Here is a 27,511-nt window from a genome sequence, read left to right as displayed (position 1 = left end):
TTATGCATTAATTGCAAATGTCGATTTTCAATACTCAAATCTGAAGAGAGTCTTTTATCTTCTTTCAACAACAGTATTTTATTTTGAAATACGTTCAAAAGCGAATTAATCTGGTAACAAAAGTAATGAGAAAATATTATCTGTGAAATCTGCGGACAGTTCCCCTAAAAGAAGTAGCTACATTGCAGCATGTCAGAGGTTTTAGGGGTTAAATCCTGTTATGTACGTCTTAACACACTCTGTATGTATCAATCCTGACAATGGACGTTTACAATGTTAGGTCGATTGAATTAGTTTTTGATTTTGCACACATTAAATTAAGCATTTTCAGTGGCGCTTCAGTTAATTTTTACACGAAACGTGCCACACAATCCGGAGATCTTTTGAGAACACATTTTGAGGTTTCTAAATCACTACACTTACCTGTATTCATTTTTAAATATGATTATGTATTTGTGATAACCCAATGCATATTATCTCATTTCTCGTTGAAATTATTGTAAGTACCTACATTGTTGAATTACCCTGATAAAGTGAGAAAGAACTCACAGATCTTAAAAAGAGAAATAAAATGAACTTAGGAGAGTGATGCTATAAATGCTCGTAGATATATTACTAACCATTCGACTTCATATGGTTAAATGTTGTGGACAAATCGCCGGGATATTGTTATTCACACATTGAACGTTAATTTTGGTACAGAAATTAATGACAAGGCATAATAACACACGTATAACATTGGTATAACTGGATCTACTAACGACAAGCTATATAGTTCATTACGCATAACCCTAAACAACGTTTATTTTACACTTTAAATACAACACTTACAAACAGTTATTTCAAAATGTTATTTTCTAACTTCTAAATTATTATCTTCGGTAAAAAAATATCTATATGTGCGCTATAGCAAATGCGATATGTGTACCCTCATGTTTCTCGCAGGTGTGGTAAGTTCATTAGTCACATTATAAACAGTACCAAAACTAGTTCGATGCACTAACACGTTTAGAACAGAGTCTCTTGCGACCAGGAGCAGTGTTCGGGGTTGAGCGGGGAGGGGCTGCGAGCCGTGTAGTCCACGCTGCCCGTGGAGGCCAGCGGGGCCCCTCCGGGCCTGCAGCCCAGCTCGACGTCCTGCGAATTGAGGGGGGCGCAGCCCTCCCCCACTGCCGCGCTGATGGTGGCGCAGGCCCGCCGGCTCAGCACCGTGGGGTGGGACAGGCGGCGGAGGGCGGCGCGCGTGAGCGGCGCGCTCAGGAAGGAGCGGTGCTTCCTCACTGAGGGGGAGCCGGGGCACCGCGGCATCAGCATCGTGCTCATGCTTATGCTCAATGGCGGAGAAGATGCCACGGGGATGGACTTCCCCACTATGTGCCTCGAACGGCGACGAGGTCGTAATTCTTTGCATTCTTCGGAAGAAAATCCTCTATGCTTAAACGACATGCTTTCGTCGCTGTCGGTTGAAAATTGTTCGATTTCATCGTCAGTATCTAAACATTCGTCTTCGTCGAAAAAAACTGAGTCGGACCCGACCGAATGCAGGTCGTAGTCCTGATAGTCCACACTGAGCGACACCCCGCAGCTGCCCAGGGATGCGAGCGGGGCCGGGCCGCGGGCCTCCACGCCGTTGCCGCTGCCACCCGACTCGAACCGTTTCTTCGCCGGTGGCTCGCAGTTGAGAATAGTATGTTCACTCACGCAAGGCGACAGTTCCGGAGTCGCCTGAATCACTTGAATGTTGATCGGATTAAACACATCACGACACTCCGTCTCGTGTAACGTGCCTCGTTTGATAGGCCGTGGCCGCGGCACGCGCAGGTGCGAATGCGCAGGTGCAGGGGGCATAGTTGGCAATGCGCACACTATGGAAGAGCCGCGCCTCTCCAGGTAGGAACTGCCGGAGCTGGAGCAAGTGATGCTGCTATACCGCCGAGACCCTCCCGGCACGGCCAGAAACTGATTTATATATTCCGATGGCACAGTACAAGACGAGTCATCGACCGCTTCGGTCATTTCGATGTCGTCTTCAAAATACGGAGGTCTACAGTCGAATCTGAGGGCCGAACCCGGCAGGCTGTCCCCGCGCATCTTGGAAAGGCGGCGCGGCGGAGCAAGGAGGCTGCTGTAGCCTCCTCCCACCGAGGAGAAGCGAGGTCCCCGATGCGGCCAGGGGGTGGGCCCCCCGAGGGAGAAGCGCGCGCTGAGTGCTTCCTCCAGAGCGTAAGCCAGTTGCCTCTCTTCCTCTTCAGCTTCTTCCTCGGCTACGGCGGCCGCTGCTATCTCCGCTATTTTGGGATCTTTGAGAGCTTTCACGGACTTGCTCCTGCTCTTGTATATAACCAGAAAGACCATGAGGCCGAAGAATCCGCCAAGAGTAGCGGCTATACGAATGCCGGTCATCGCATCGTAACTCGCGTAGAACTCTATCCGCTGTTGCTCCCGCTTTTCCTGCCCCTCTTGTGTCTTGTTGTGGGCGGCTGACATCTTGGTTCATGCGGTCATCTGAAAAGACAGAAAACTCAAGTAAGTAAACTCATAAATGTGGTAGGCCCTTTTGCAAACACCCTACAGGAAATTCTATCAGGAGAGTGTGATTATATTACCTCCAAATATGGAACATTGGAAGACCAAGGAAAATTAGAGTGGGCAGTCGGAACGAAGAAGAGATAGGAAGAAAATACCGGAACTCATTACAAGCAGCGTTTTGCTTCTTAACGTTATCGTTCTCGTCAGCTTATCTTCCAAACTGGTTCATTAGTTTTTATTATTTTTTTTTTAATTTCTGTAAAACGATATTGTGAAAAGCCACTCATGGCTAAACGCATTTTAATTTGTAGTACTTCACTGAATTTTGCCTTCACACTTCGGTGACTTCAATTTTTAGGCCATAGTCATATCTCGTAACTCTTACCGTTTTGCTGAATTTTACCAATGAGACTGACTGTCACGTTTTTTTTGGATAAGCCAATATGGATGAAAGGGAAATTGTAAAACAAGCGAGAGAGAGAGGGAGAGTTCACATCAATCGTATAATAAAACATTATGCTACCTGGAAAACAAAACGAAGCATTAACGATAAAGTTACCGAACCACTGTCGGTGTTCGTAACAGCTCCCTGGGGCAGCTTATTCCAAGTCGGATGAAGTGTGTATCTAACAAACCTTCCCACCTACGTATTTAATGTATTTTCTTCAATTCGGTATACTTTTACAAATAATAATTATACATTAACGGGGTTTAAAGCACCAACAAGCGCGCTATTCAGCTGATAAAGAAAATATCGAACACAGACCCTAAAAGTAGGTTTGTGGGTTTTTCGTTCTTGCATAACCGTCTCAGTTACAAAACATTCACGCGTTCATCCACACATTTACCAAAGACATTGAATTATAAAGAAATCATAATACATAATACATTCATCATTTTTGGTAATTTGGAAGGGGGGTATGGGTACCGCTGCCCCGGGAACCATTAATTGGATAACCAACACCTCTGCCTTAGGTCACCCTAAGTGATTCACTGCGTTTGGTGACTTAGCAAGTCATTATGTAGGTCTTGCCGGCAGATGCCGTCTGTCCGCTTATAGTGCGGCGGACCGGATTTGGAGAGACTGTTTGAGGGATATCTTTTTACCTCCTCAACTGGACTCTCTCGACCCCCGGATTCCTACACACCCCTCATACCCTTTTTCTTCCCAGATTTTCCTCTCTTTCTTTTCCTTATTTTCTTTGAAAAACCCTCACCACACAGCACCCCAAACATGAAATATATACTGAGGGAAATTATTTTCCGCAGGGCCTCCTGTGTGGAGGTAATGTAAAAAAGATTATAACGCAATTTCTTATGAATGTAAAACAATAACGAAATTGTGAAATGAATTTACTTTGTAGCTTGCCATAATTACAAAATAAACATAGAACATTGTTTAAATCACCAAATAAAGTGGTTTAAAACCAATTTATGTGATTATATTGGTATCAGTTATGCGTCGTTGCATTGATATGAAATGGTGTATTTGGTTATCTTCAATACACAGACCCATTGTCAGTTCGGCATGACTCCGGCTCTATTCAAATGTGGTATTCACAGGTTCATAACTAGGATACTTGAATGCGGAACGTAGAGGCTCAAATGTACCGGATTTCTGAACACGCTCAGAGGGGAGCCAAACTATAGTTAATTCTTAACTTTCATGACGAACTCCGTGGCAAAGTGGCGTAGTGTAGTGTAGTGCAATATGTAGGTATATTTTTTTACGAAAATTTAGAAAAATCGAATTGATTTTACAAATAAGTAATGGTTAACTTATTACAATTTTATAATCATTCCAACCGTCTGGAGCCAGTGAGACTATGGTATCCCCAATTGAGATATGTTGTGAGACTGAAGGTATTGAGTGGAGAGGGGAAGGAGATGGATAAGAGGAAGGTGATCTCGTCACCAAACACGGCTAAAGCCAAATCTGAATGGTAGTCTTACACCAGGGAGATACTCAACAGTACCGGAAGTGACATCACTCCAAAAACGTGCATCAAATTACTGGGTGTCAATCTGGACGCTAATTTTTCCCTTAAAACTCAGGTGAACAGAACTGTAAGCACGGGGTTCTTTCAATTAAGGCAAATTAAAGCAGTGCGGAGAAACCTGCCAACAGAGGCGACTAAATTGCTAGTGAATTCCTATGTTGTTTCACGTCTAGATTATTGCAACAGAATATATGCAAGTCTCCCTAAATGTCAAATCAACAAATTACAATCCGTTTTCAACGCCGCGGCAAGGCTTATCACCGGAGTATCTAAATACTCCCACATTTCAGAGCATCTCAAAAATCTGCACTGGCTCAAATGTCCTGAAAGAATCCAGTTCAAGGTATGCTGGATGGTATTTAAGTCACTTAACGGAATGGCTCCGGCTTATTTATCAGAATTGTGTATTCCAGAAGATTCCAACTCCCGACAGTCAACCCTTAGGTCAGCAACGTCATCAGCTATCGGAAGGTTGAAGGAACCAAAGCGCACACCAGATACTAAGTTCGGTAAGCGTGCTTTCGCCGTGTCAGGACCTAAAGCCTGGAATGGACTGCCACATGATTTGAGAATGATCGCAGACTCGACAGAATTTAGGTCTAAACTTAAAACGCACCTTTTCAGACAGTCGTATCCATAATTTCAGAAACCTCCACTTTCACAGTTGACGGCAATTTAAATTAACAAAATGTAAAAAATACTAAAAACAAAATAAAATAAATAAAAATAATAATTCAAAATAAATAAATAAAAATGATAATAATAATACAGTTTGTAGGCTTTTGAGACAGTTAAAATACATTTAAATTAAAATAAAAACTATAGCAGACTTAAGATCATGCGACGACCAGTGTTTTTTGATATAGTGTCCTCTGCGTGCAGTTCTATCTTTTATTAGCATAAACTTTTTAATATAAGGGTGTTTGTCGGAAGTGACTTGCCAGGTAAGTATGTTTTGGTATCTTTTCTAAATAACAAATGTAGATCCTAGGAAATAAATTGTACAGCGCCCTTGAGGTGATTTTTCACAAAAACGGCGCTTTACAAATTATCCAATTATTATTATTATTATTAGTATACCGCAAGTATAATATATTATTTAAAATAAAGTAATTGTACACAAAATCATCAAAATATTTTACGGGGGCACGCCCGGATTTGAATCCGCGACCTTTAGATTGCTAGTCGAGAAACTTACCCCTCGCTAGACCAAGGAGGCAGTCAAAAAGGCCTAGAAAGTTCTGTTATAATTTTGCGGAAGCAGAAGGAAAAAGATGCAGAAAGAAGTGAAAAAATGCAGAACTTCCGCGATTGCGGAAGCGGAAGCAGAGGTCCGTTAGATCTAGTACACGTATACTATACATCTAACAAAGGGTACCTACCGCTAGGACTTTTATTTATGTACTTACAATTAAGGCGATGCCATACATAGTAATGCAAAATCATGTGTTTTTGGTTTGAAAATTTGGTCGCCTAGAAATGTTTCAGATTCTTTAATTAAATACTGCGAGTAGAATACATCTTGACCTTTAAAATAATCGAGTATTTTTTAGATAAGTCTTTTTATAAGCCCAGAAAAAAATAATGTAAAGGCCTATGAAAACTGCTTTAAAGTTCAAAATCTTCTACTTACGAACCCATTTTCGGTTATGATTTTATTGTATAATGTGGAAAATTAGGTTATTTATAAAATGATCGAGAAAAACTTTAATATTTATGCCTGAACATCCATAAAATAAAATAAAAGGCACATTTGGCCATGTTTTTTTCTTGCATAAATCAAAACAGGCGGATGGTGTTAAGCGGGAATTTAAACCTATATATATAGCGGCTCAATTTAAAATATTACACGACGTAGTGCATCGCCTTAAAGAGGAAAATCTTCGACTTATCATTAGCCATATCACAGCCATATATAATTGAGGTCGTGATCATGTCATGGTAATGAGGGATTGTTCGACAACAATATAATTTTTAAAGAAAATTTTCACGGACCTTGAGAAAACCAATACCACTTTGTCTGGTAGGAATATATTTGGTGTTATTACTGGAACATTTTATGTTAATCTCAGCTGGAGCTGGGATCAATTCTCAGTGGGAATAATATGGATTCTAGTAAAATAAATATATGTAGTTAGTAGAAGATGCTGTGAGGGATTTATTACCCTCGCGGGATGATTTCATTCTGAATACAAAGGAGGCTTTTTCATCAGCGGTATAGCGACTGCCCGGGCAACGCCGGGAATGCCCCCGGGCCTGCCCTTACCAGGCCTCCAAATAATAAATATATACACAGATGGTAAAGGTTACTAAGGAATATTTCAACCTTTTCGACGCACAATGTTTCAATACTAGCAATTCAATTTAGGAGGCGGGCTTGGGTACCGCCGCCATTTATTGGATAACCAACACCTCTGCCACAGGTCACCCCAAGTGGTTCGCTACGTTTGGTGATATAGCAGGGGTGGCCGGGTTCAACTACCAGATCGGGAGAGGCTGGTTTAGTGAGACCCTTTGACCTCTCCAACAATGAGTGAGGGATTTATTTATACGTCACTTCTGATACCTAGATTCCTACCCACCCCTCTTATTTTCTTGCCTTCCCAGAACTTTCTTTTCTTCCTTTTCTTAAAAGACCCTCCACATAGCATCCCCAAAGATGACTCAGGCCCTGAGGGAAATTATTTTCCTACTAATGTTGGATAAATAATTGTATTGTTAAAAGTATAGCATTTACAGGGGGGAGGTGAAGATGGTTGGAAAACATTGATAAAAGAGATGGTGGAAGTAATATTTTCCAGGAATATTGTTGAGTACACGGAGAAAACTAAGTGTTAATTTTTTGCCTAATTTATTAAGAATCTCTTCAAATAAAGTATTCCGATTAACGAATGAATTGATAGGTATCGTGATAAGTTTACAATGTTTTGTCACGATGTCAGAACACGTGTTCATAAAAAACCTTACATTTTCAAATTTTGTAAAATATATTTTTAAGACTTGAAATACTAAATGTTTATTAGGAAGCGGCCTGCAGTCCCGCTATTAACCGGATTATCAGTAATTTGAAGAGATTATTTAATAAATCAACTATTTTTTTCCGTGTACTAACTGTTCTCTATTATCCTACGCAATAGTTAGTCTGATAAGGGGGGGTGTGAACCCCATAACCCCCCCCTTTAAATACGCCCTTGTTTATTAATAAGGGAGTTTATTGAAATAGATGATTCATCCTTTAAGCAAAAATAACTGTTTTTTTTAACGTATCCGTACTTTGACTTTTGATATCTCTTCATTGAAATTATTTCTGACAAGGCAGGGAACACTGAATAGGTTATAAACACTAGAAATACGTTCAATATAGATTTGAATGGGCATGGGACGATGCTGTGCGGTGTCACAGGAATGAATTAAGGCTTTGACTTGGAGAATTATTATTCCTTATGAGGGCTTAAGGTGTAAGAAAAATGATCCTGTTAAAAAAAGTGAAAGCATGCTAACTTCCGAATAAAATATTAGTCATTTAGAATATCGTCACCTTAAAGCAACAGTGGGATATCTTGAAAAATGCTGTTCTGAGATAATAGGACTTTTAGGTTTGCGTGAGCTCTAGCAGCATCAAATTAACTAATCTTGCAGATTAATGATATGGTATAAGAGAGGTTAATTATTTAACATCAACACAAAATTGTAATAATAGAAAAATGATTAATTTTTTCATACTAATTTTGACAAAGTATACGTAAATCTGGAAATATCTCACTGTTGCGTGGAGTGTTTGGTAATCATCTCAAATTATCTCAGTGTAGCATTGAAATAATATTACGAGTTTAGATGGATAAATGAATTAATAATTGTTCCTCGCGAGATTTTTTCAATGTGGACGACTGTTTCAGGCTAATAATTGCTTAAAATAATTAATAATTGCTTAAAATAATTAATAATTCTTATTTCTGCATGTTTTTCCATGATGTTTATAATCATAAATACATTTTAAACAGTACACACCCACTCACTCCTATAGTTTGTCAACACGACAATTGACGATAGTAAGGTGGTATAAAAATGAAAAAAAAAATATATATTTGTGCTTATAAATTTATTTATGAGAAGCGTGATATAATGTATGTAACAAAAATAACAGAAAAACCTTAAGAATAAAAGTATGTAACAAAATTAACAGAAAACCAAGAATAAAAAGTAGGTATGTATCAAAAATAACAGAAAACCTTTAGAATAAAAAGTATGTAATTTTTTTTACAGAAAACTTTAAGAAAAAAAAAATATAACAAATATGTGTTGATTCCCTGGAAACCTACAATGAACCTTCATCGTTATTTTCTTCTTGTACATCGCAGTCTGTATTTGCAGTATTAATTAATTCAAAACAAATTATGAGGTTTTTTTGGTATAACACCACTTTGGCAAAGAAATAAGAAATCACGATTTTTATTCGGTGGAATTGTAGGTGGAACTGTATAAGCTGGTCCTAGAATTATACTATTCTCATTCCGAACATTCTTTAGTCGCTCTCTCACATTAACACTCTGATTAAATGGATCCTCGGTGTAGGTGCTTTTGTATTTGATAACTGACGGTTCGTCTTTAGTGATCTGTAAAATCTTAACTTTATTCCAAATACATTTATTTTTGTCCATAAACATCCAGAATTTCAATCCATTTTTCCAGTCTTCTCACATACCTTCTTCCAGTCAATGAAGTCCGTTGTTTCCATTTCTGTTAACTTATAACGAGGTTCATTCTTCTTGGAACACTTTATGATCATCGCTAACTCCGTTGGAATAAATATTAGGCCTTCTTTTAAAACCCTGACCTTCTCTCTGTCTATGCAATAATGAATGGAGTCTCCTTTGTTCTCTTGAGTGCCCAACAATTAGGTATATATGGGTAATGATTTGAATATCAAGTGTTCATAGTGCATGCATGTACATAGAAAATAAATAAAATTGTTTTTATTCTGTGCCACACAGTTATCAGAATAAAAGTTCACTTCCCGTTTCCCTTGTCAAAGGTCTTTTAAAAATGTGTACACGCAGGTAGACATTTCAACTGCGCATCTTTTAGCTACACCCTCATGCCGCATGTAACAATGGCCCTGTCGTGTTTGATATTGTAAATACAGAAGTTATAACGTTTAACTTGCTCTTATAAAAAATAGATATATTGCCATTTGGCAACGACATAACAGCTTGAAAGTCATAAATGGCAACTACAGTATCATCAGTATGGTCTTGATAATGTTTTTATCTTTTTCTTGTCGAGATAGCTTTACATTCTGAATGTGTTCAGAATATTATTATTTTTTTCTAATATCTCATTTGCAGTACTATAGTTGTATTATACACAAAATGCGCAAAGGTTCTTTTTTGGTTTAAAAAAATATATATTGAATTTGGTATTGAATATTTTCCTGTATGTAGAGTGTGTAACATAGAGATTACCTACCGAGACACACTTCTATTTGTACAAATTGTACATCTTTTGGATATTTGGAGATCCGAGCTGATCCTGCACGACAATAGTGCGATTCCACTCTACTAAAGCTGTTGATGTGATTCATAACACCATCAACTAAATCATCCTTTTGCAGGAAGCTGTCTGTTTTCTTTTTTAATGCAGTGCTTATGGTATTATTGCTTATATCTAAGGTTGCCATAAAAAAATCTTACACATACGTATGTTATGTCCATCTCTCTCAAAATAATAACCACTATTAGCTAGCATTCATGGAATCATAAATATTAAAATATTTTAATCGATCAACTTCCAAAACAGATTCAGAACATTTGTATTTACAATTAGTACACAGTACAGGCTTAATTTGTTTTGCTCTGCGTATCTTTCCTGACTTTGCTACATACTCCTGACCAGTATTCACCTTCAGTTTCTTTATGTTTCTCTTCCAAGATCACCCAACTTGTTGAAAACTATAGAGCTACAGTGAGACAATAAATTTATTTCAGTATTTTAAACGACCTTTTGAAAGCAAGAGTGGGACAACATCAATATCTCAGTGTTGCTCTGAGTGACCGAACATTTCAATACTGAGATTTTACTTGTAACACTGGCAATTTTTTTTTTACAAAATATCCCAGTAATTCATCATGTAGAGCTCAAAATTTTACATCGAACTGCATACTTATCTCAAAAGTGTATTTTTCGAAGATATCCCACTATTGCTTTAAGGTGACGATATATCGAGAACACTTGTTCTTTTCCAAATAGATATCATGAAGGTATGCTACAATATATATATAGTTCCGCCGTCCTCATAAAACATTTGCTTTTGACTGTTACTTTGTTAGGAAATCTTTCAATTTATTCGTTATAGGTCCGAGGTCCCATTTTAAACAGGAAAACGAAAAATTTGACCAGATTTTTAATAAATTTCCACTGTTTCATGTTAGTATGTTTTCTTTGTGCAGTGGTGGTTTGTGCGGTTGAAAAGTGGGGCACAAACATTTTTAATAGTAAGTATTATGTACCTACATATAGCTAGAATTAAAAAAAAAACGATTACCTGCGTCAAACTATAATAAAAATAACCGAGTTAATTACTAGACATACACATACACGAGAGTGTATGTGTGTAGATAGTTCAACTGCAAATTAGCCGTACTAAATTAATTAAACAGCGGTAGGTACTCCGTATACCGGCGCATAATTCAAAAATCACAAAACCAAACAAAACTTGATCACTGGAGCTAATCCTAAATAATTCTATTTCGGAAGTGTTCGTTGTTTGAGGCGCGCCTCAGAACGTTCGACCGCCAGCTACCGTTCATTTCGATTCCACTTCATCAATTTAATTCCTTACCCCCTTCCGTCTTCATGAAATCCGCGGTTCTCTGAGGCGGGCCTTATTTCTGCCTTACAAAAGCGCATTATTGTAAGTATCTACAGCGTTGCGTGGGCGGAAATCTATGTTTGCCGATCTCGTTACTTTAAAAACAAACAGTCCTATTAAAACACGACCGTATTAATGGGTAATATATAGATTTAAGTAACATTAAGGCTTATATAATTTAAAAATGGATAAAATATGAAATTTAGTTATACTATATTTTGGATGTATGGATACGATTTCTCTTCTTTTAGGGGAGGCACAGCCACTCCTGCCTCATTGCATGAACCGCTACTGTAATAAACCATAAAAAAAGAAGAACATTGATGTGAGCGTGTTTCGTAATCCAAAAATCTGAGAGATTCTGCCTTAAATCTCAAATTGTTCTTCATCACCAATATGAAATTTTAATTACGTTTAAACGGGATGGCTATATACGATGTGGGGGAGTGCAAATGAGCTGCAAGTCATGGTGACATTGGTTTCCATTCAAATCTACATGGAAGGCATTTCTTGTGGGTATTATTATATTTGGTTTATTCCGTGAAGAATCAATTTTTTTAAAATAATAATTATTTATTTAATGTTTAGTTAAATTAAATGTTAACTTTTTTTAAATTTAATGTATATCAAATTTAATAATGTTGTATACTTAATAAAAACATTATTAAATTTGATTTATGTTTTAAGGCTTCTGGTTTCAAAGTTTCACGGGTTTACTCATCTGCTAACTAGTCCTTCATCACATCTTCCTGTAAGAAACCTTTCCATTTCTATCTCCAGTTTTCTTCCTCTCGTTTTTTTTAAAGAATGTAGTGTTAGCCTTCACATTCTACGTGATATTACATGATTTTAGTGCAAATGATCATGTGGTCGAATAATAATATATCGCACCCAATATCCTACCCAATTATAATCAGTATTGTAACTATAACTGTGATATCTTGTCGGTTACACCTTACTCAAGGGTAGACATCTGGGCTGGCGGCTCCCACCTTTGTCTGCCATAAATAACGGTCTTTACCATTTTTTTAGAGAAAATCGATGAGTGTACCGAAGGTGCTACATGCCCGGAATAATAACGACAGGAGAGGTAGAACGGCAAGGCCTTATTTGTAAAGGATAACAGTAGATACAGCAGTAGTTATTAGTCGGCTAAGAAAATGGAACGTTCTAACTTTACGGCCGACAAATTCTGGGAGGAATTCGTGGATTCCATTACAATTTACAGAAGTTGCTTCGGAGTTAGTTACTCTATAGATAACCAACACCTTTGCGAAAGGTCACCCCGAGTGGATCGCTACGTTTGGCTATTTAGCAGGAGTGCCCGGGCTCATCGGGTGAGGTGTGTTCAGGATATTCCTGCCCACCACCTGCATGGCATGCCAGATCGAGAGAGGCTACTTTGAGGAGTCCCTTTCATCTCTACAGCTGATCTCTCGACCCATCGCCTTTCGCCGATATAGTCATAACTAAAACTAGTGACTTACATCTAAGCAGAAATCAATTAGAAATGACAAAAGAATTTACCTAGAATTTTTTTATTTATTTATTTTATTTATTTATCTATCAATATAAAGTTTTTTTACTTGTATTTATCGACATCTGTCTCACTAGGGTAAACCTGTGTCGAGACAGACGTCTTCAGATACTTGAGAATATTTACATGCATGACTAAATCAAAACAAAATACAAATTACAAAGTTGTATACATTTTAAACTATGGAGTCAAAAGATAGATAATAGAAAGAGTAGGTACAGGTACGACAATATTGTAAATATATATTTAATATAAATGCATTTATTTGGAGGACGTAGTTACACAGGGGTTTTTATAAAATTATTGATTCTAATATTTTATTTTGTATTTGAATTGTTGTTATTGTTTACGTGTAATTTGGTTTACAGATGTTTGCGATAGTGGGACGCCCAATACTTGTTATCCATTTCTTTATTTCATGTTTGAATTTGGTTATTGACTCTGTTTGTCTAATCGTGGCTGGTAGTGTATTGTATAGTTTGCAAGCTGTGTATTTAAAATGTTTTTGCCCAAAGGTGGTTCTAGCAAAAGGAAGAGAGGAAGAGGTTCTAGAGAAGTTCTTTATTTTTGGCTCATTCTTTATTATTCTTTATTTTAATGTAAATTTTTAGTCTCTCAATAAATAAATAAATTAACGAATACACACACAATAACACAATTGTAGTAAATATTTGATACAATTTCATAGGGGAATTATCAATAAATTATTTTTAATATTTATTTTTTGGAATAACTTAGTGAGTAAAACATCAAATTGTAATATTTAATTATTGAAGACAATATTTGCGATTCCTAAACGAAAATCTGAAACAGATTTCAGATTTTCGTTTAGGAATCGCTAATATTGTTTTCAATAATTAAAAATTATTTTAAAAGCTGGTACGCTTTCGTACGAAATCATTACGTAAGCAGATCACACAGCAAAGAAAGCTTCGCCTTGAGAGCTCTTTACTTTGAGTATTAGCAGTTAAAATAAAATGAAGGCGGAACGAAAAATCGATCCGAAGTGTTCTGCACACGTACAATGACAATTATTTACCTCACTCTTTTTATGTGACTCTTTGAATACAGTTGAATTAAAAAAATATATTAGTGCAATTTTCGGGATTGGATTTTAATGTCAGGTAGAAAAACTCCAGATAGCTTTTCCACACAAAAGTTCCAATTTGAAATTGGAAAATCGTCCAAAAATTTTCTAGGGAAAATATATTTCCCACCAATACTTGAATGAATCGCTTGAAATACACTATCAAAAGAGAGACTAGTTTAATAACGATATTCGAGGGAGCGTTCGATCAAAATGAATTTCTTATATTTTCTTTTATACTTGTGAGAATCTGGGTAGGTATATCCAAATAACTTATTCCATAAAATAACAACGCCAAATGTTGTTTTTATGGTCACAGATTGTTATATAAAGGTTTGACTATTTTTGGTTAAAAAAATATTTTTATTCTTTTCTGTTGTGTGAGCTTTTCTAGCGGGTTGAAGTAAAATGGTTCTTAGTGGCTCGGAAGTAGAAATATAGTCCGTTTGTCGATTTCAAAACACATTTATTTTCTTTTATTGAAATTGAATTCTCGACTCGTTCTTTGACAATCACAGTTTCCAATTTTTATTAACTTGGTCATTTATTTGTTAAACTTTCACGTACAGATTTATAAATTAAATAAATGGGTACACGGAGAAAAATGAGCATGGCTGTTTTATTAAAATCTTGTTAAAAACGTAATGGCAATTGATTTTCTGTCGGAATATGAGTCCATTCAGAAAATATAACACGTTATACATTGTTAACGCAGGTGTCCTTTTCCTGATAATGACGAAATGCGGCAATATTAGTATTTTAATGAACACGTGTTCCGCTGTCCTCACAACACATTCGCGTTCAACTTTGTTATGAAATCTGTCAATTCATTCGTTGAAGGCCTGCAGTCCCGTTTTTAACGGGAATGCGAATAATTCGACCAGATTTTTAATAAATAAGCAATTTTTTATAACATTATGTTTTCTCCGTGTACAATTTTTTTTTGCATACAGATAAGCGTGTTTATTTATAATTGCAAATCAAAATATCATCACAAAAAGTTCGTTAAATTATTTTTCAATAAAAATCACCATAGTTTTTACAACTGATAGCATATTATACATAATTTTGAAATTAGGTGCTAAATGTAATGTTAATTTCGTGCTTTCAAGAATGGGTTTATCTAACATTTATGGAGAGAGTTCGGATTGAGCGGAAATAGCTTTTTCACGTAAACGACGTAAGAAAACGATCACGATTAAAGTAAAGGCGTTAATCGGATGGCAATTCCATTAAAAAGGTGAAAATTTTGGCCTTTCCGTTCCGAAAATAACTTCGAAATGAATAATGTATTGATTTCGCTAATATCTGACGCCGTTAATATTCTAGTTTCATTTCTCCTCTTAATAATAAAGTCACCGCTGAATAAAATGATATCTAAGGACATTTTTCTATTTCCAAAAAGCCTAGGGATCGTTAGTAGTTTTACCCTTGACACAACGAATTGCAGCACTTTATTCTATGCTTAAGAGGAAGCTACAAGCCAAACATGTGTATATTCTTGATATACCTTATATCATAGGTAATAAGCATTAAAATCGCTTGACAAACGGAGTCTAGAAACGTTCGATTTCAAGCAAAAAACTGGTTCTTACTTATTTTTTAAATAATTTTATAAGAAAGCAAAAAAGTTATTATATAAAATAATTTATAAGGCCTATGAAAACTGCTTTAAAATTTCCTACTTACGAACCCATTTTCGGTTATGGTTTTATTGTATAATGTGGCAAATTAAGTAATTTATAAAATGATCGGAAAACATTTAAATATTTATGCCTGAACATCCACAAAATAAAATAAAAGGCACTTTTTGGCCATGTTTTTTTCTTGCCTAAATCAAAACAGCTGGATGGTGTTAAGCTGGAATTTAAGCCTTATTGCCATCTACGTAAGGAGTGTTATTGATGGCGGCTCGATTCAAAATATTACACGACGTATGGAATCGCCTTAATGCTTTTTTATGTTATCAATAGGTACCTACCTATTATGTTTTTTTCTCATCTTATTTTTATTTGTCATTGTTCTTATTTCCCTCTTGTATGAATAAATCATGTAGTATGGCAGACTGGGATTGCACTACCCTCCTCACTGTCCTGCTGGATTAAAAACTTAAATAAATAAAATATTAATTTAACCTCTCGAGTTTTCCCTGTTAACACAAATGTTTACCTTAAAAAGAAGATGAGTTTTCAGTGAAAAGAAGGAATAAATATTCCCATTTGTTTCCATACGCTCCGTTCCGAGTTCGCCTTGAAACACTTTCGGTTTACTGCTCGGGCCTTGAATGAAATAGGTCACAGTCTGCATCCCGCTCCTGTGTTGGCTCTGCTCTGTTCTGTATACTGTATATTTCACATTGCCTGCATTTGCGTTTACCTACTTGCTTACGTACATTGGCTTTGCACGTACAATCTAACATTGCTACATCCCTGTGTATGTATACATGTTCCTGCTACATGTGGCTTTATAGGTGTTTAGACTGAATACAGCCAAATTATACATTTGCATGGAGAACTACGAAATTAACAACGGAATAAAATTAAGGACTTAGGCACATTACGCTATATTATGCACGCATAAATTGGGCGTGGCATGTACGTATTATGTGTTGGGCTGAGACACTAGGAGAGGTATCAGATCTATTGAGGGACTGCCGCGGAATATCATTTCTTTGTATGGGATCTGTCACCTTGACAGATGACAGCCGCGTAATTACGGCGCTTCATAAATTATTCTGATCCCTTCTCCTGCCTAATTTTCAAATATAGCCTGGCTAGCAGATCAGAGCGCATATCGTCGCCACGCCCACACTGATAGTACACCATCTTTTTAAGTGTGACAGGTGATTGTATAGCGAGCAATATGGAGTTGTATTAAACGCTTTTAAATTACAGCGAAATCTGTCACTCCCCTAATAATTTAACAAAGGGAATATTAACATTATTTGCCAGCCAAGCAGATCAGCACCTACGTTCCATTGTAAAGGTTCCCAGACAAATCAGAACAGTGATAAAATAGCACATTGAAAAAAAGTGAAGAAAAATAACATATAACAAAATACCTAACCTATCCTATTATTTTATCATGTTCTGTTTTATCCGGTTAATCAATTTGTAAATGACTTTATAAATCCTTTAATTATTTATTCGGTAATTAAATTGTAAAGCTGAAAATAAAAAAAATGAACATAAAGCTAGATGGATCATATAAAAATCAACATCTACGCGTATTTTCTAATTTCGACCTAGTTACGCCATCTCATGGGCTAGTATTAAATTTCAAAGTTTGGGGATTGAACCTTCCTCCACAATGACTGGAGTCCACCACGCTAACAACGCGCCAAATCCATATTGGGTAGGAACGACATTTATTTCATGTATTTATTGCTGTAATGTCATAAAATATCAGAAAATTCGTACATTATGTCCACTTGCGTATGCGTGATTGCAACCAAAAGTATATCTGCCGAGTTTTGCTCGATCAGATGTCTGGATACACGATGTAACTTTTGTCAGTTATAAAATAATAAGTTAAAAAATATATAAACGCGTTTATAAAAAGGAAATTTTCCAGGTTTGACAAGTGTGTTATTTTTTTTAAACCTGTCATGTACACTGTTCACATAACGAGGATTCTCGTAATGATTTTGTAAGAATAATAACTAAATTATACCTACGACTTTAGCTTAGTTTAGCGGCCTGACCCAACACGCTATCTACCTCGTCAATATGAACGTGTAAATTCTAAACTACGACAGGAGATGGTAATCAGTTAAAATATTAAAAATTAAGCACGAAAACGAGCGGACATCGGAATAATCCATCCGTAATCCGTATCGCTGCTGATATTCGTATGTTGAAGGCAGGGTCGGCCCTATTCGGGCGCATTGGAGCAATCCGCTTCAGGCGCTGAATTACCAAGTCGCTGATAATACCCCACTTAACACATCGCCCTTGAGATTATTTTTCATAAAAACGGCGGTACACGAAAATACAAATTATCCAAATGTTATTGGTTATAGTGATCTTCTTCGTAGGCGTCTGCTGGTTTTGACAAGGGGTGCAAAATTTGACTTGCGCCAGGCGCCGTTCTGCTCAAGACCAGCTCTGGTTCAAGGAGGAGTCTTCAATAAGAGCTAGTACACACGCAGAACGCGGGAAATGTAATTGTTATTAATAACAACGGTCGCCGGGTATCTCATCAAAATGACAGTTCAACACACCTACAAAAAGTGATATAAAGTCATGAAAAGTGATGAAACAAAAACTTTTTGTTTCATCACTTTTAATGACTCTATATCACTTTTTATAGGTGTCCTTAATTGTCATTTTGATGAAATATCATGGAACCAATAATAACATATTGAAATGTCTAATATTGTTTTTGCATATATAGGCACATCTGAACGCTTTGTAGCGGAGTGTCCAAAGCGTCGCGTTCGCAACAAGGTGTCGTGGGTTCATTATTTCCTTCAATCATTCCGCACTCTGCATTTCTGCTTGTTTATTATGAGAGAAAGCAGAATACAAACAAGGAAAAGTTTGACATTTGGATTTTTTCTTTGAACATTTGTTGGCGGGGCCAACAGAAATATTATTTAATTTCCCATCACGGTTTTAGGTGATTATATTATACTGTGTATCTTTTAAATCTTTCGATATTTTACATCAAGTCATCCTGTTTAGCGCAGGAAAAATATTATTTCCTTTATTTACCTTCCAGATATTGTTAGTTGTACGAATTAGTCCAATTTCTGGCCTTTAGAGAAAACGGTTTATTTAAATTTCTCAGAGAGCACAAAATATTGATAGATTTATGAATACAAGTGCCACTTTGTATATTGGCAGATGTTTTCTACGTGTTAGGGAATTTTATTTGATTATATACATTATTTCAATAAACTGTTTCACATTTTGATACTAAAATACTGATTGTTACTTTCCCAGCAGACTTATGTATTGAAGTAATTCATCTAGGATTTTGGAAGATAAATGAATATAGCAGATGCTATTAAATATTTAAAATATATTAAAAAAATGATGAGTATATTTATAATAACATGTTGAAAAACCTACTAGTAAAACGGCTTAAAAGCGAAATTACGCAAGCAGCGCAAAACAACTGTTTTTGATACAAAGCTTATACAATTTATATTTTGTTTATAAAATAAACTTTAGGTTTAAAAATATATATGATTTTCGATAACTCTTTAGATGAGAATGTGTTTAAACGTTTAAAACAATAGCGTAAAAAATATTTACAAAACCTCTATAGATGGATTAAAGTTCGATTATATCCTATGATTTTTAATACAGGAGAATTATAAAAAAAATATTATTTGAAAACTATATTAGCGATTCCTAAACAAAAATCTGAAACAGAAAAAGATACGGTCACATCTAGGACTCGAACCCAGGTCCCTTACCTTGCCGGGGCACCGCTCTACCAACTGAGCTAATGGGACCATATCTCCTTCAGTCATATTTAACTGTATCGTACTTCGTATAAGAATGTGCGGTGAGAAAAATGAAGAAAATTTTGGTTGATTTATCTTATTAATTTTTATTTCATATTATTTTAACAGGCACTTAAACATTCCTTAAATAAATAAAACAGTTTTTTAGTATACAAAAAGCTTCCCGCATAATATGCAGTCAGTGTATGAGTGAACGTCGAAGGGAAAGGTTATTCGTTTTCGTAGCAAAAAAAAGTCTTGTAAACATGATGACACATCAGAAAAAAAGTCATAGGGTGAGTCGTTACGTTTTTATGCATCATTGCTTAGCCAAGTTGAGTTTTTTTTACAACATCTACCGTGTCGGCGACTGAAAATATATTCAAACATACTTAGTAAATATACTTCAAGCAACCGTCCTATATATATAGAAAGGTAGGTATAAAATGTCAGTGTTGCCCGAGGACCCGAGGAAGTCGAGAAACGATTAAATGCGTGATATACCTGCTCGAGTCGTTTCAGAATAAAATGAGAGTGTATTTGAGATGATGCACTGTGCATAATTGTCCTTATCAAAGTGTCCTTATACTCAACCAAGTATTGGAGAAACATAAAGGGTTTGAAGGTTTTTGCGACGGCTCAGTTGTTTGAGTAGTCACCCAGATAAATAAATATGAGAACGTTTAAATAATATCATAAAACGAAAACAAGTAAAATGTGTACCAAAAAAGTTATTTAATTTTATTATTATTCTTACAAATTTGCAATTTTTTTACATGTATGCATATTAACAAATTCACTGAAGTAAGCAAAACAACATATGGCAGTAACTAACGAAGAAAAACAGCAAATATCTCCATTGTAATGTAATCAACCATGTTACAATTAAGCTCTCAGCGGCAAGGCTACAATCACTATAATCTTGTACGTAAATCAAGCCGTCTATTTTACACAATTTTTCAAAAATAAATAATCAATTTCTCTTTCAACTTTTGTCACAAGATGATCATTAGTATCGTTAGCATTAATGTAAGTATGGCTCGAACACATAAGTGTATTCAGGATAATTCAGCAAGCTAAGAAATAAACACCGTAGATCACGGCATTATTTGCATAGTCTCGTTTGCGTGGCAAATCGCGGTCATGAAATTTCCCGTGAAACTCGCAAGTGGAGAAAATAAGAAGGAAAAAGAAAAAGCTACGTGACCCAAGAGATTTAAACGGGATGGAGATGGAGGAATGGGGGAGATGTAAAGATGTAGTACCTGAATTCTGGATTCAGGAGGGATGTACGTACACTGTACGTACAGTATACAAATAGAGATGGGTAGACGGGGGGCAAGAATCGAGGGAGATCATTTATATGGTGTAGGTAGCTACGTATTTAGAGAGTTTTCTCGAATCGTTTGGAACAGATAAATATATGTATGTAAAAGAAAATGTATTTTAATAACAAAACTTTTAGGTATAGGTTGCACATTAATTGTTAGAGTCGAGGCGAACAATACATAGTCAGGATTGTGTGTCTTGGTTTATACTTATCATGGACCTAAAAACCCTGGACAAACCATTAATGTGATTTTGTATGAATTTCATTCAAGCCAAATCTATGGTAATAGCCTGATGGCCATCTTGTATGACTAACTGATTTGTATGCAAAGTTGTGCATAATGAACTATTGTTATTTTTTGTTAATGCAGTTATAATGGCTTATTTTGAGGTATTTGATGAGACAAGGAATGTAATAAGTCATTAAAAAAATAAGGTTTTGGCATTTTTCATATAGTTTCTGCATCACCATAACATTATTCTCCTTAATAATGAATATTATGTATACTGGCTCTTTTTCTCTTCATGCAAGCAGAGCAACTACTTTCTGTAGGAAACGTTATTTTTATCATTACCACTAGCTACTCAGAGAAAACTTACTAATATATAATACTGTTAATGTAATACAAATCTGGTAAAATTATTCGTTTTCCCGTTAAAACCGGGACTGCAGGCCTTTAACGAATGAATTGACAGAGTTTCTAACAAAGTATCAGCAAAAAGGAAATTTTTATGAGGAAGGCGGAACACTTGTTCATACGAAAACTGACATTGACATACCGAAATTATCGCATTCCGTAGAGATATTTATTAGGAAAAGAACACGTGTTCTCGATGTATTCTGAATTACTAATATTTTATCAGGAAATAGGCATGCTAAGACTTTTTTTAACATGATCATTTTTCTCCGTGAACGCTGATATTAAATATCCATTTGTTCGTAAAAAGGTAAGGCAAAACGCAACTTTTTTTCTCAAAAATTTTCAACTATTGAAAATAAAAGAAAAACAAATGACTTAACCTATTCTAACAATACTCATTATTATAAAATTGTTCATTCCAAACTAGACTGTTGTGAACTCCTGCAACTCATCACTACGCAACATTAATTACTACGACATACATACACCTACACATATTCCGACATACACCAGCACAAAACACAATCACAAAATCAAATACACTTAACGTCATCTACTTACACTACTAAATTTGGAATTAACTCTTTTTTATTTTTTTTTATTAAGGAGAAAAAACAGATACAGATATCAATTGACAAAAATATATACGAAACATCAACTAGAGAATTCACCTGCATCCAAACTATTTCTCACGAATTAACTTAAACAGCAGTTAAAAACATTTACAAATATTTTCACTTATAAATATGGGAAAAATATATACATAAGAATATTATTTTACAAATAGAGATATGAAAGAAATGCGCAATATCCTTTTAAGAATTTACAAATTATTTTTAAAAAAATTTAGAGGGTAAAACAAAAAAATATATATATAAATAGATAAACAATGTTAAACAGAAATTTAAAAAAATATAAATATATTTAAACGAAGTATGTCTAAGTTGTTTACTTTGAACTTTGTAGGAAAACAGTCTTCATTTTTCTACTAAAAGTAGTGCGTGTATCAAAAAATAAGTCAGAGTCCTTGAGGTTTTGATTCTGATTAAGTGATTCGCACATTCTTCTGATTGGATCCCTGACACCAGCATTTGTACGCGTCCTGCTAATGTGGAATAAGTCGTTAAGCCTTGTTACTCTGGGTGGTACTTTGAAGTTTATCAATTTCAGTAAGTCGGGACAGTCAATAATGTTGTTACAGATTTTATACAGAGTCATGAGATCAAGGTATGTTCGCCGGTTAGATAGAGTGGAGACGTTATAACTCGAGAGCATATTTATGTACCCGCGTTTGGGTGCGCTCATTCTGTAATTGAGGCATCGCAGAAATTTCTTTTGAATACTTTCAATATTTTCTTTATAGATATCGTAAAGTGGATTCCATATGGAGGTGCAGTATTCAAGTTGAGAACGGACCAGAGTGTGGTAAAGAAGAAGATATGTTTCAGGTTTTCGAAATTCACGGCTGTTTCTGATGATAAATCCTAGCATGCTGTAAGCTTTATTCACAATATTATCTATGTGCGCATCGAGTTTGGAATCAAAAAGTACGCCTAGATCTCTTATACAGTAAACGCGCTCGAGTAAATAATTACCAATACAATAATTGTGTTTGATAGCGTTTTGATTTTTAGTAAAACTTATTTGTTTACATTTATTGTAACTTAGGTAAATTTTGTTTTCATTGCAAAACGTTTCGAACCTTACTAAGTCGCTTTGTATGAGAAGACAATAGTTTAAATTCCGAACAATGGCAAATATTTTTATGTCGTCAGCGTACAAAAGATATAAACAATGCACGAAACATTTAGTAACAGTGTTAATAAAAAGAATAAACAACAGCGGACCCAGGATTGACCCCTGTGGCACGCCAGAAGTAACTGGTTCCCATGTAGAAGTCTGTCCTCGTAATGATACGGCTTGTTGTCTTTTTGTTAAATATGAGATAAACCAACGTAATAAATTTCCTCTAATTCCGTTGTACATCATTTTTTTAATAAGAATAAGGTGGTCCACCTTGTCGAAAGCTTTTTTGAAATCGCAATATATTGCATCTACCTGGTGGCCTCGATCCATGCTAGTAAATAAGAAATTTGAGTAAATAAGTAAATTACTCGTGGTAGATTTGCCTTTTACAAACCCGTGTTGTTGTTCAGTAATTTTGGCAGAGAGCTGGGGATATATATTGTCATGGAAAAGTCTTTCCAATAGTTTAGGGATCGCCGAGAGAATGGATATTGGCCTATAGTTTTCCACTCTTTGACGCGAGTCACCTTTGTGGACCGGTATAATATAGGCCAACTTCCACCTATCAGGGAAAACCCTATAAATATTATGGTAAGCGGCACACACAGTGACGACGCAGCAGATCTAAGGAAAAACGCCGGTATTCCATCGTGACCCGCACCCTTATTTATGTCTATCGATTTTAAACTCGATTGCACTTCTTTTTCCGTTAGTTTAATTGTGTGAATGTGCGCAAGTCCAGAGTCCTGAACTTCCTCAAGTTGGTCAATGTTAATAATTGGGTCATTGATAGAGGAAGGTTCAAATGTTGACTTAAAGAATTCAGAGAACATATCACAAATTTCCTGGGCATCGTTAGATTTGCGCCCTTCGAAGGACATTGCAGCAGGGTATCCATACAAACTCCTTACAATATATTGCACAGAAGCAATACAACGCATTACCTAGTTATCTAAAACTTCCGGCAACGAACAAAAAAACATTTGCAAAAGCTCTTAAAAGCTATTTCCTCAGCAGTTTTATTAATGACTGACACATTCTTTCTTTGGAACTCCAAAATAACTTCTCCCTTTATTTATTTTAATGTATTTATGTTGTCTTGTCTTTAATCTAATGTTGTCTTTCCCGAAATGAGTTTTGTAAATTCACTGGGAATAATACATTATAAATTTGTTATCATTTTGTAATGTATTATCTTGTAATAAATAAAAAAAAAATAATATACACTTGGAAACAAATTCACCCCAAATATCGACATATTTAATATAAGTTAACCATTATTTAAGACTACCTGAATTATGTTTTTGAAGCTAAATATTTGTTATTTAGGAGCATCGCAAAGAAGCGATTGCATTTTTTTTTAAATATTCGTATAATATTTAAATTCACCTGTAAATGTGACCTGTATTATAATTTTTATGCCATGTGCAATTTTAAAAGGGGTTTTTGATTTTTTTTCTCATTTTTTCTCTTCTCTTTTCTTTCTTATATTATAGACCTACATTTTAAGTCAACTTTATATGGACCACGTATAATATAATTTTTTTGTTGTATAGATATTAAAAAAACCCTCTTATTGTCACTGTATCATTCAGTAAATCATGTTTAATGTATAATCTAATAGCCCACTAGGGCGTTTAAAATTGATAAATAAACAAAACAAAATATTAACTACAACATAAATATTAGATTACACAAAATATAGAATAATTGTCAGCCTGAAACCCCTATATAAATTGTAAAAAAATTTCCGAAAAAATATATGACGCTAAAGAAAGAAAAAAAAGAACCGCTGAAGTTTTAAAATCGCAGCAGCGGGTTTATATGTGCCAGTCATAATTATTAAATTTAAAAAAAGGTTTCATTATATATGCTTATACTATAAGTACATGTAAGTACAGTAGGGTTTAATAAATTCCCAATATTATCAGAAAAATCTGTTGCCACACCAAACATATATTGTATCTTAACATTTTCATTCCCCTAAACTGAATACAAGTGATTGTTTTGATTTCCAATGATACTGTTGATTAACTGTTACGATTGATCCTCAAAGATAATAATACGTTTATTCAATTCAATTCTGAATGTTCAAACTCGATACAAATTAAATGGCCACATTACCAAGGTTTCCGCACTTTGCGGGGGACGCAGCTAATACCGCCTCTATTAAAGGCCCTGACACTGACTGAAACCAAGATGGCCTCCGATTTTTAAGAAAACGTGTTTACATGGTGATGTTTATTTATTTAACTAAGTTATTGTCATAAAATAATGCAATTAATTGATAAACAAAAGGATTTATGTAATAATATATATATTCCGAGAAAAATATATGTTTAAAAAATTATAATTTTTGAATGATCGGAGCATTATCGGAGCTACACGAAGAAAACTTACTGATATTAAACATTGCAAATTTATTAAGAATCTCTTCAAATTATCCGTATTCCGAGTTAAATATCCGATGTCGGAACATGAGTTCATAAAAATTCTAATATTTTCGCATTTCGTCATTGTGTACAATTAGGACAAACCCAGGTGAATGAACACGTGTTTGATATGTTGCTTGTTTTAATGGTTGCTTGCGAAGTTAGTACAAGATAACAATGCATCCGCTGTTAGTAAGCTGGCTTTTTACACAGGCGGCATTGGCGCAGGGCGGTCAGGTGACAAAGCCGGGGGGTGGGCGGCAATGTGGGCGAGAAGGGTTGGGCGGCATCGAGCTGCCCAGTAAATTATTAAGCACCCGCTCGCCCCACCCGCACCATCTCTTGACGAGCCCCCCCTTCTCAAACGTAATGCTGAACAATGAAATGATATCGCGGATTTACGTTGATTTGACGACCAGAATGTTGTACGACCTTCACATAAATTGGTAGAAGAAATTTGATGACTTATAACGGGTTTTCCAATAAGAGGTGTTATTTTGAATAGACCGCTATTTCGGTAGATGTTACTTTTTGATTATTTGACAAGTAGAAACTACGCCATTAATAAAAATGGAACGATACACGCTTCAACAACGCATTGAAATTATTAGAATTCACTTGAGTGAATCAAATGCACATCATCTTGAGTGATGAGGCCCATTTCCACCTCGGTGGCTTCGTCAACAAGCAAAATTGTGGCATTTGGGGCTCGGAAAAACCAAGAGTTATTGTTTAAAAGCCTCTCTATCTTCAAAGTGTGACTGTTTGGTGCGGTTTATGGTCCGGCGGGGTCATTGGACCTTACTTTTTCGAAAATGAGGCTGGAGCAACAGTTACGGTGAATGGATTGCGCTATCGAGAGATGGTTAATGATTTTTTATGGGCAAAATTAGATGGTATTGATCTGGACAATGTTTACTTTCAACAAGACGGCGCTACGTGCCACACAAGCAACGAAACCATTGATCTTTTACGATTGAATATCAAAATAACACCTCTTATTGTAAAACCCTGTAACAAGTGAAATTTTGAGATATTAAAAATTTCAATGTTCTCTGTTATGATTTTGGCGCCCTCTCTTACCAGATGTTGTCTATGATCAATGCTATATTAACAATATTGGAAGCATTCCTAACAACTACGATGATTTTGTATTAACCACTCCTAAAACAGTAATTGTATTCTGTTTCTTTAATTTAGTCTTATTTCACGGTTGCAGTGTAGAGATTCTTTATCACAACGAAAATGTTCAGTGTCATTTCAATGAGAACCCCAACTCATTGAGATCAGGATGGTGCGAAATAGCATCGTGTCTTATTTTGTTTATTTCGAAGTTGATCTTTCTGTGAAAATGGAATTCAAATCATGATGCCAGAGTCTATCGTTAAATTTTTTTGACGAGTCATATAAACGGATGTTTTGTTATCGATATGAGAATGTTTAATTTATAAAGTTAGTAAGCAGTGTGTTTATCGACGAACGTTCGGCTACCATTAATATTTTCGGGAAGCTAAATAACATTTGTCTTTCTTGAAAATTATATTCTCATTTTCATATAATGACTAATGACAACGCCACCCTTTGATCTCAAACTACGTAACCGTACAATAAGTTACGATGGTAATAGGATTTGATTAAAAAAATATAACCACATTTTAATTTACCTGTTGGGCTGAAATCGGTGCTGACCTCACCAAGTAACGACAAAATTCTATCAATTTTTTTTTAAATTTACTGCAGGAGTTTTAAGTAAAAGAACATATATTTCAATCACTTCATGAATCTACCGTATTACGTGTTTTGACATGAACATTAAAAAATAAATCTTGAAACGAAGGAGATAAACGAGGTTTGTGATAAGATTACCATAGTTATCACACTCAGAAG

General features: G+C 35.5%; 1 protein-coding gene across 1 annotated transcript in view; it reads right to left on the bottom strand.

Annotated features, from left to right (window-relative positions):
• Positions 1-1,008: 1,008 nt before the first annotated feature.
• The window catches only part of LOC149423489 (uncharacterized), a 138,079-nt gene continuing 111,576 nt past the window's right edge, over positions 1,009-27,511 (bottom strand). The window contains exon 3 of the mRNA XM_089632251.1: positions 1,009-2,505. Within this exon, the coding sequence (XP_089488377.1) occupies positions 1,009-2,487 (1,479 nt within the window). The 5' untranslated portion in view covers positions 2,488-2,505. The remainder of the gene's footprint in view (positions 2,506-27,511) is intronic.

Source organism: Hesperophylax consimilis, chromosome 5, assembly GCF_061612785.1.
Source record: "Hesperophylax consimilis isolate HC1 chromosome 5, BYU_Hcon_1.0, whole genome shotgun sequence".
Lineage (NCBI taxonomy): Eukaryota > Metazoa > Arthropoda > Insecta > Trichoptera > Limnephilidae > Hesperophylax > Hesperophylax consimilis.
This window is presented reverse-complemented; position numbering and strand designations above follow the sequence as displayed.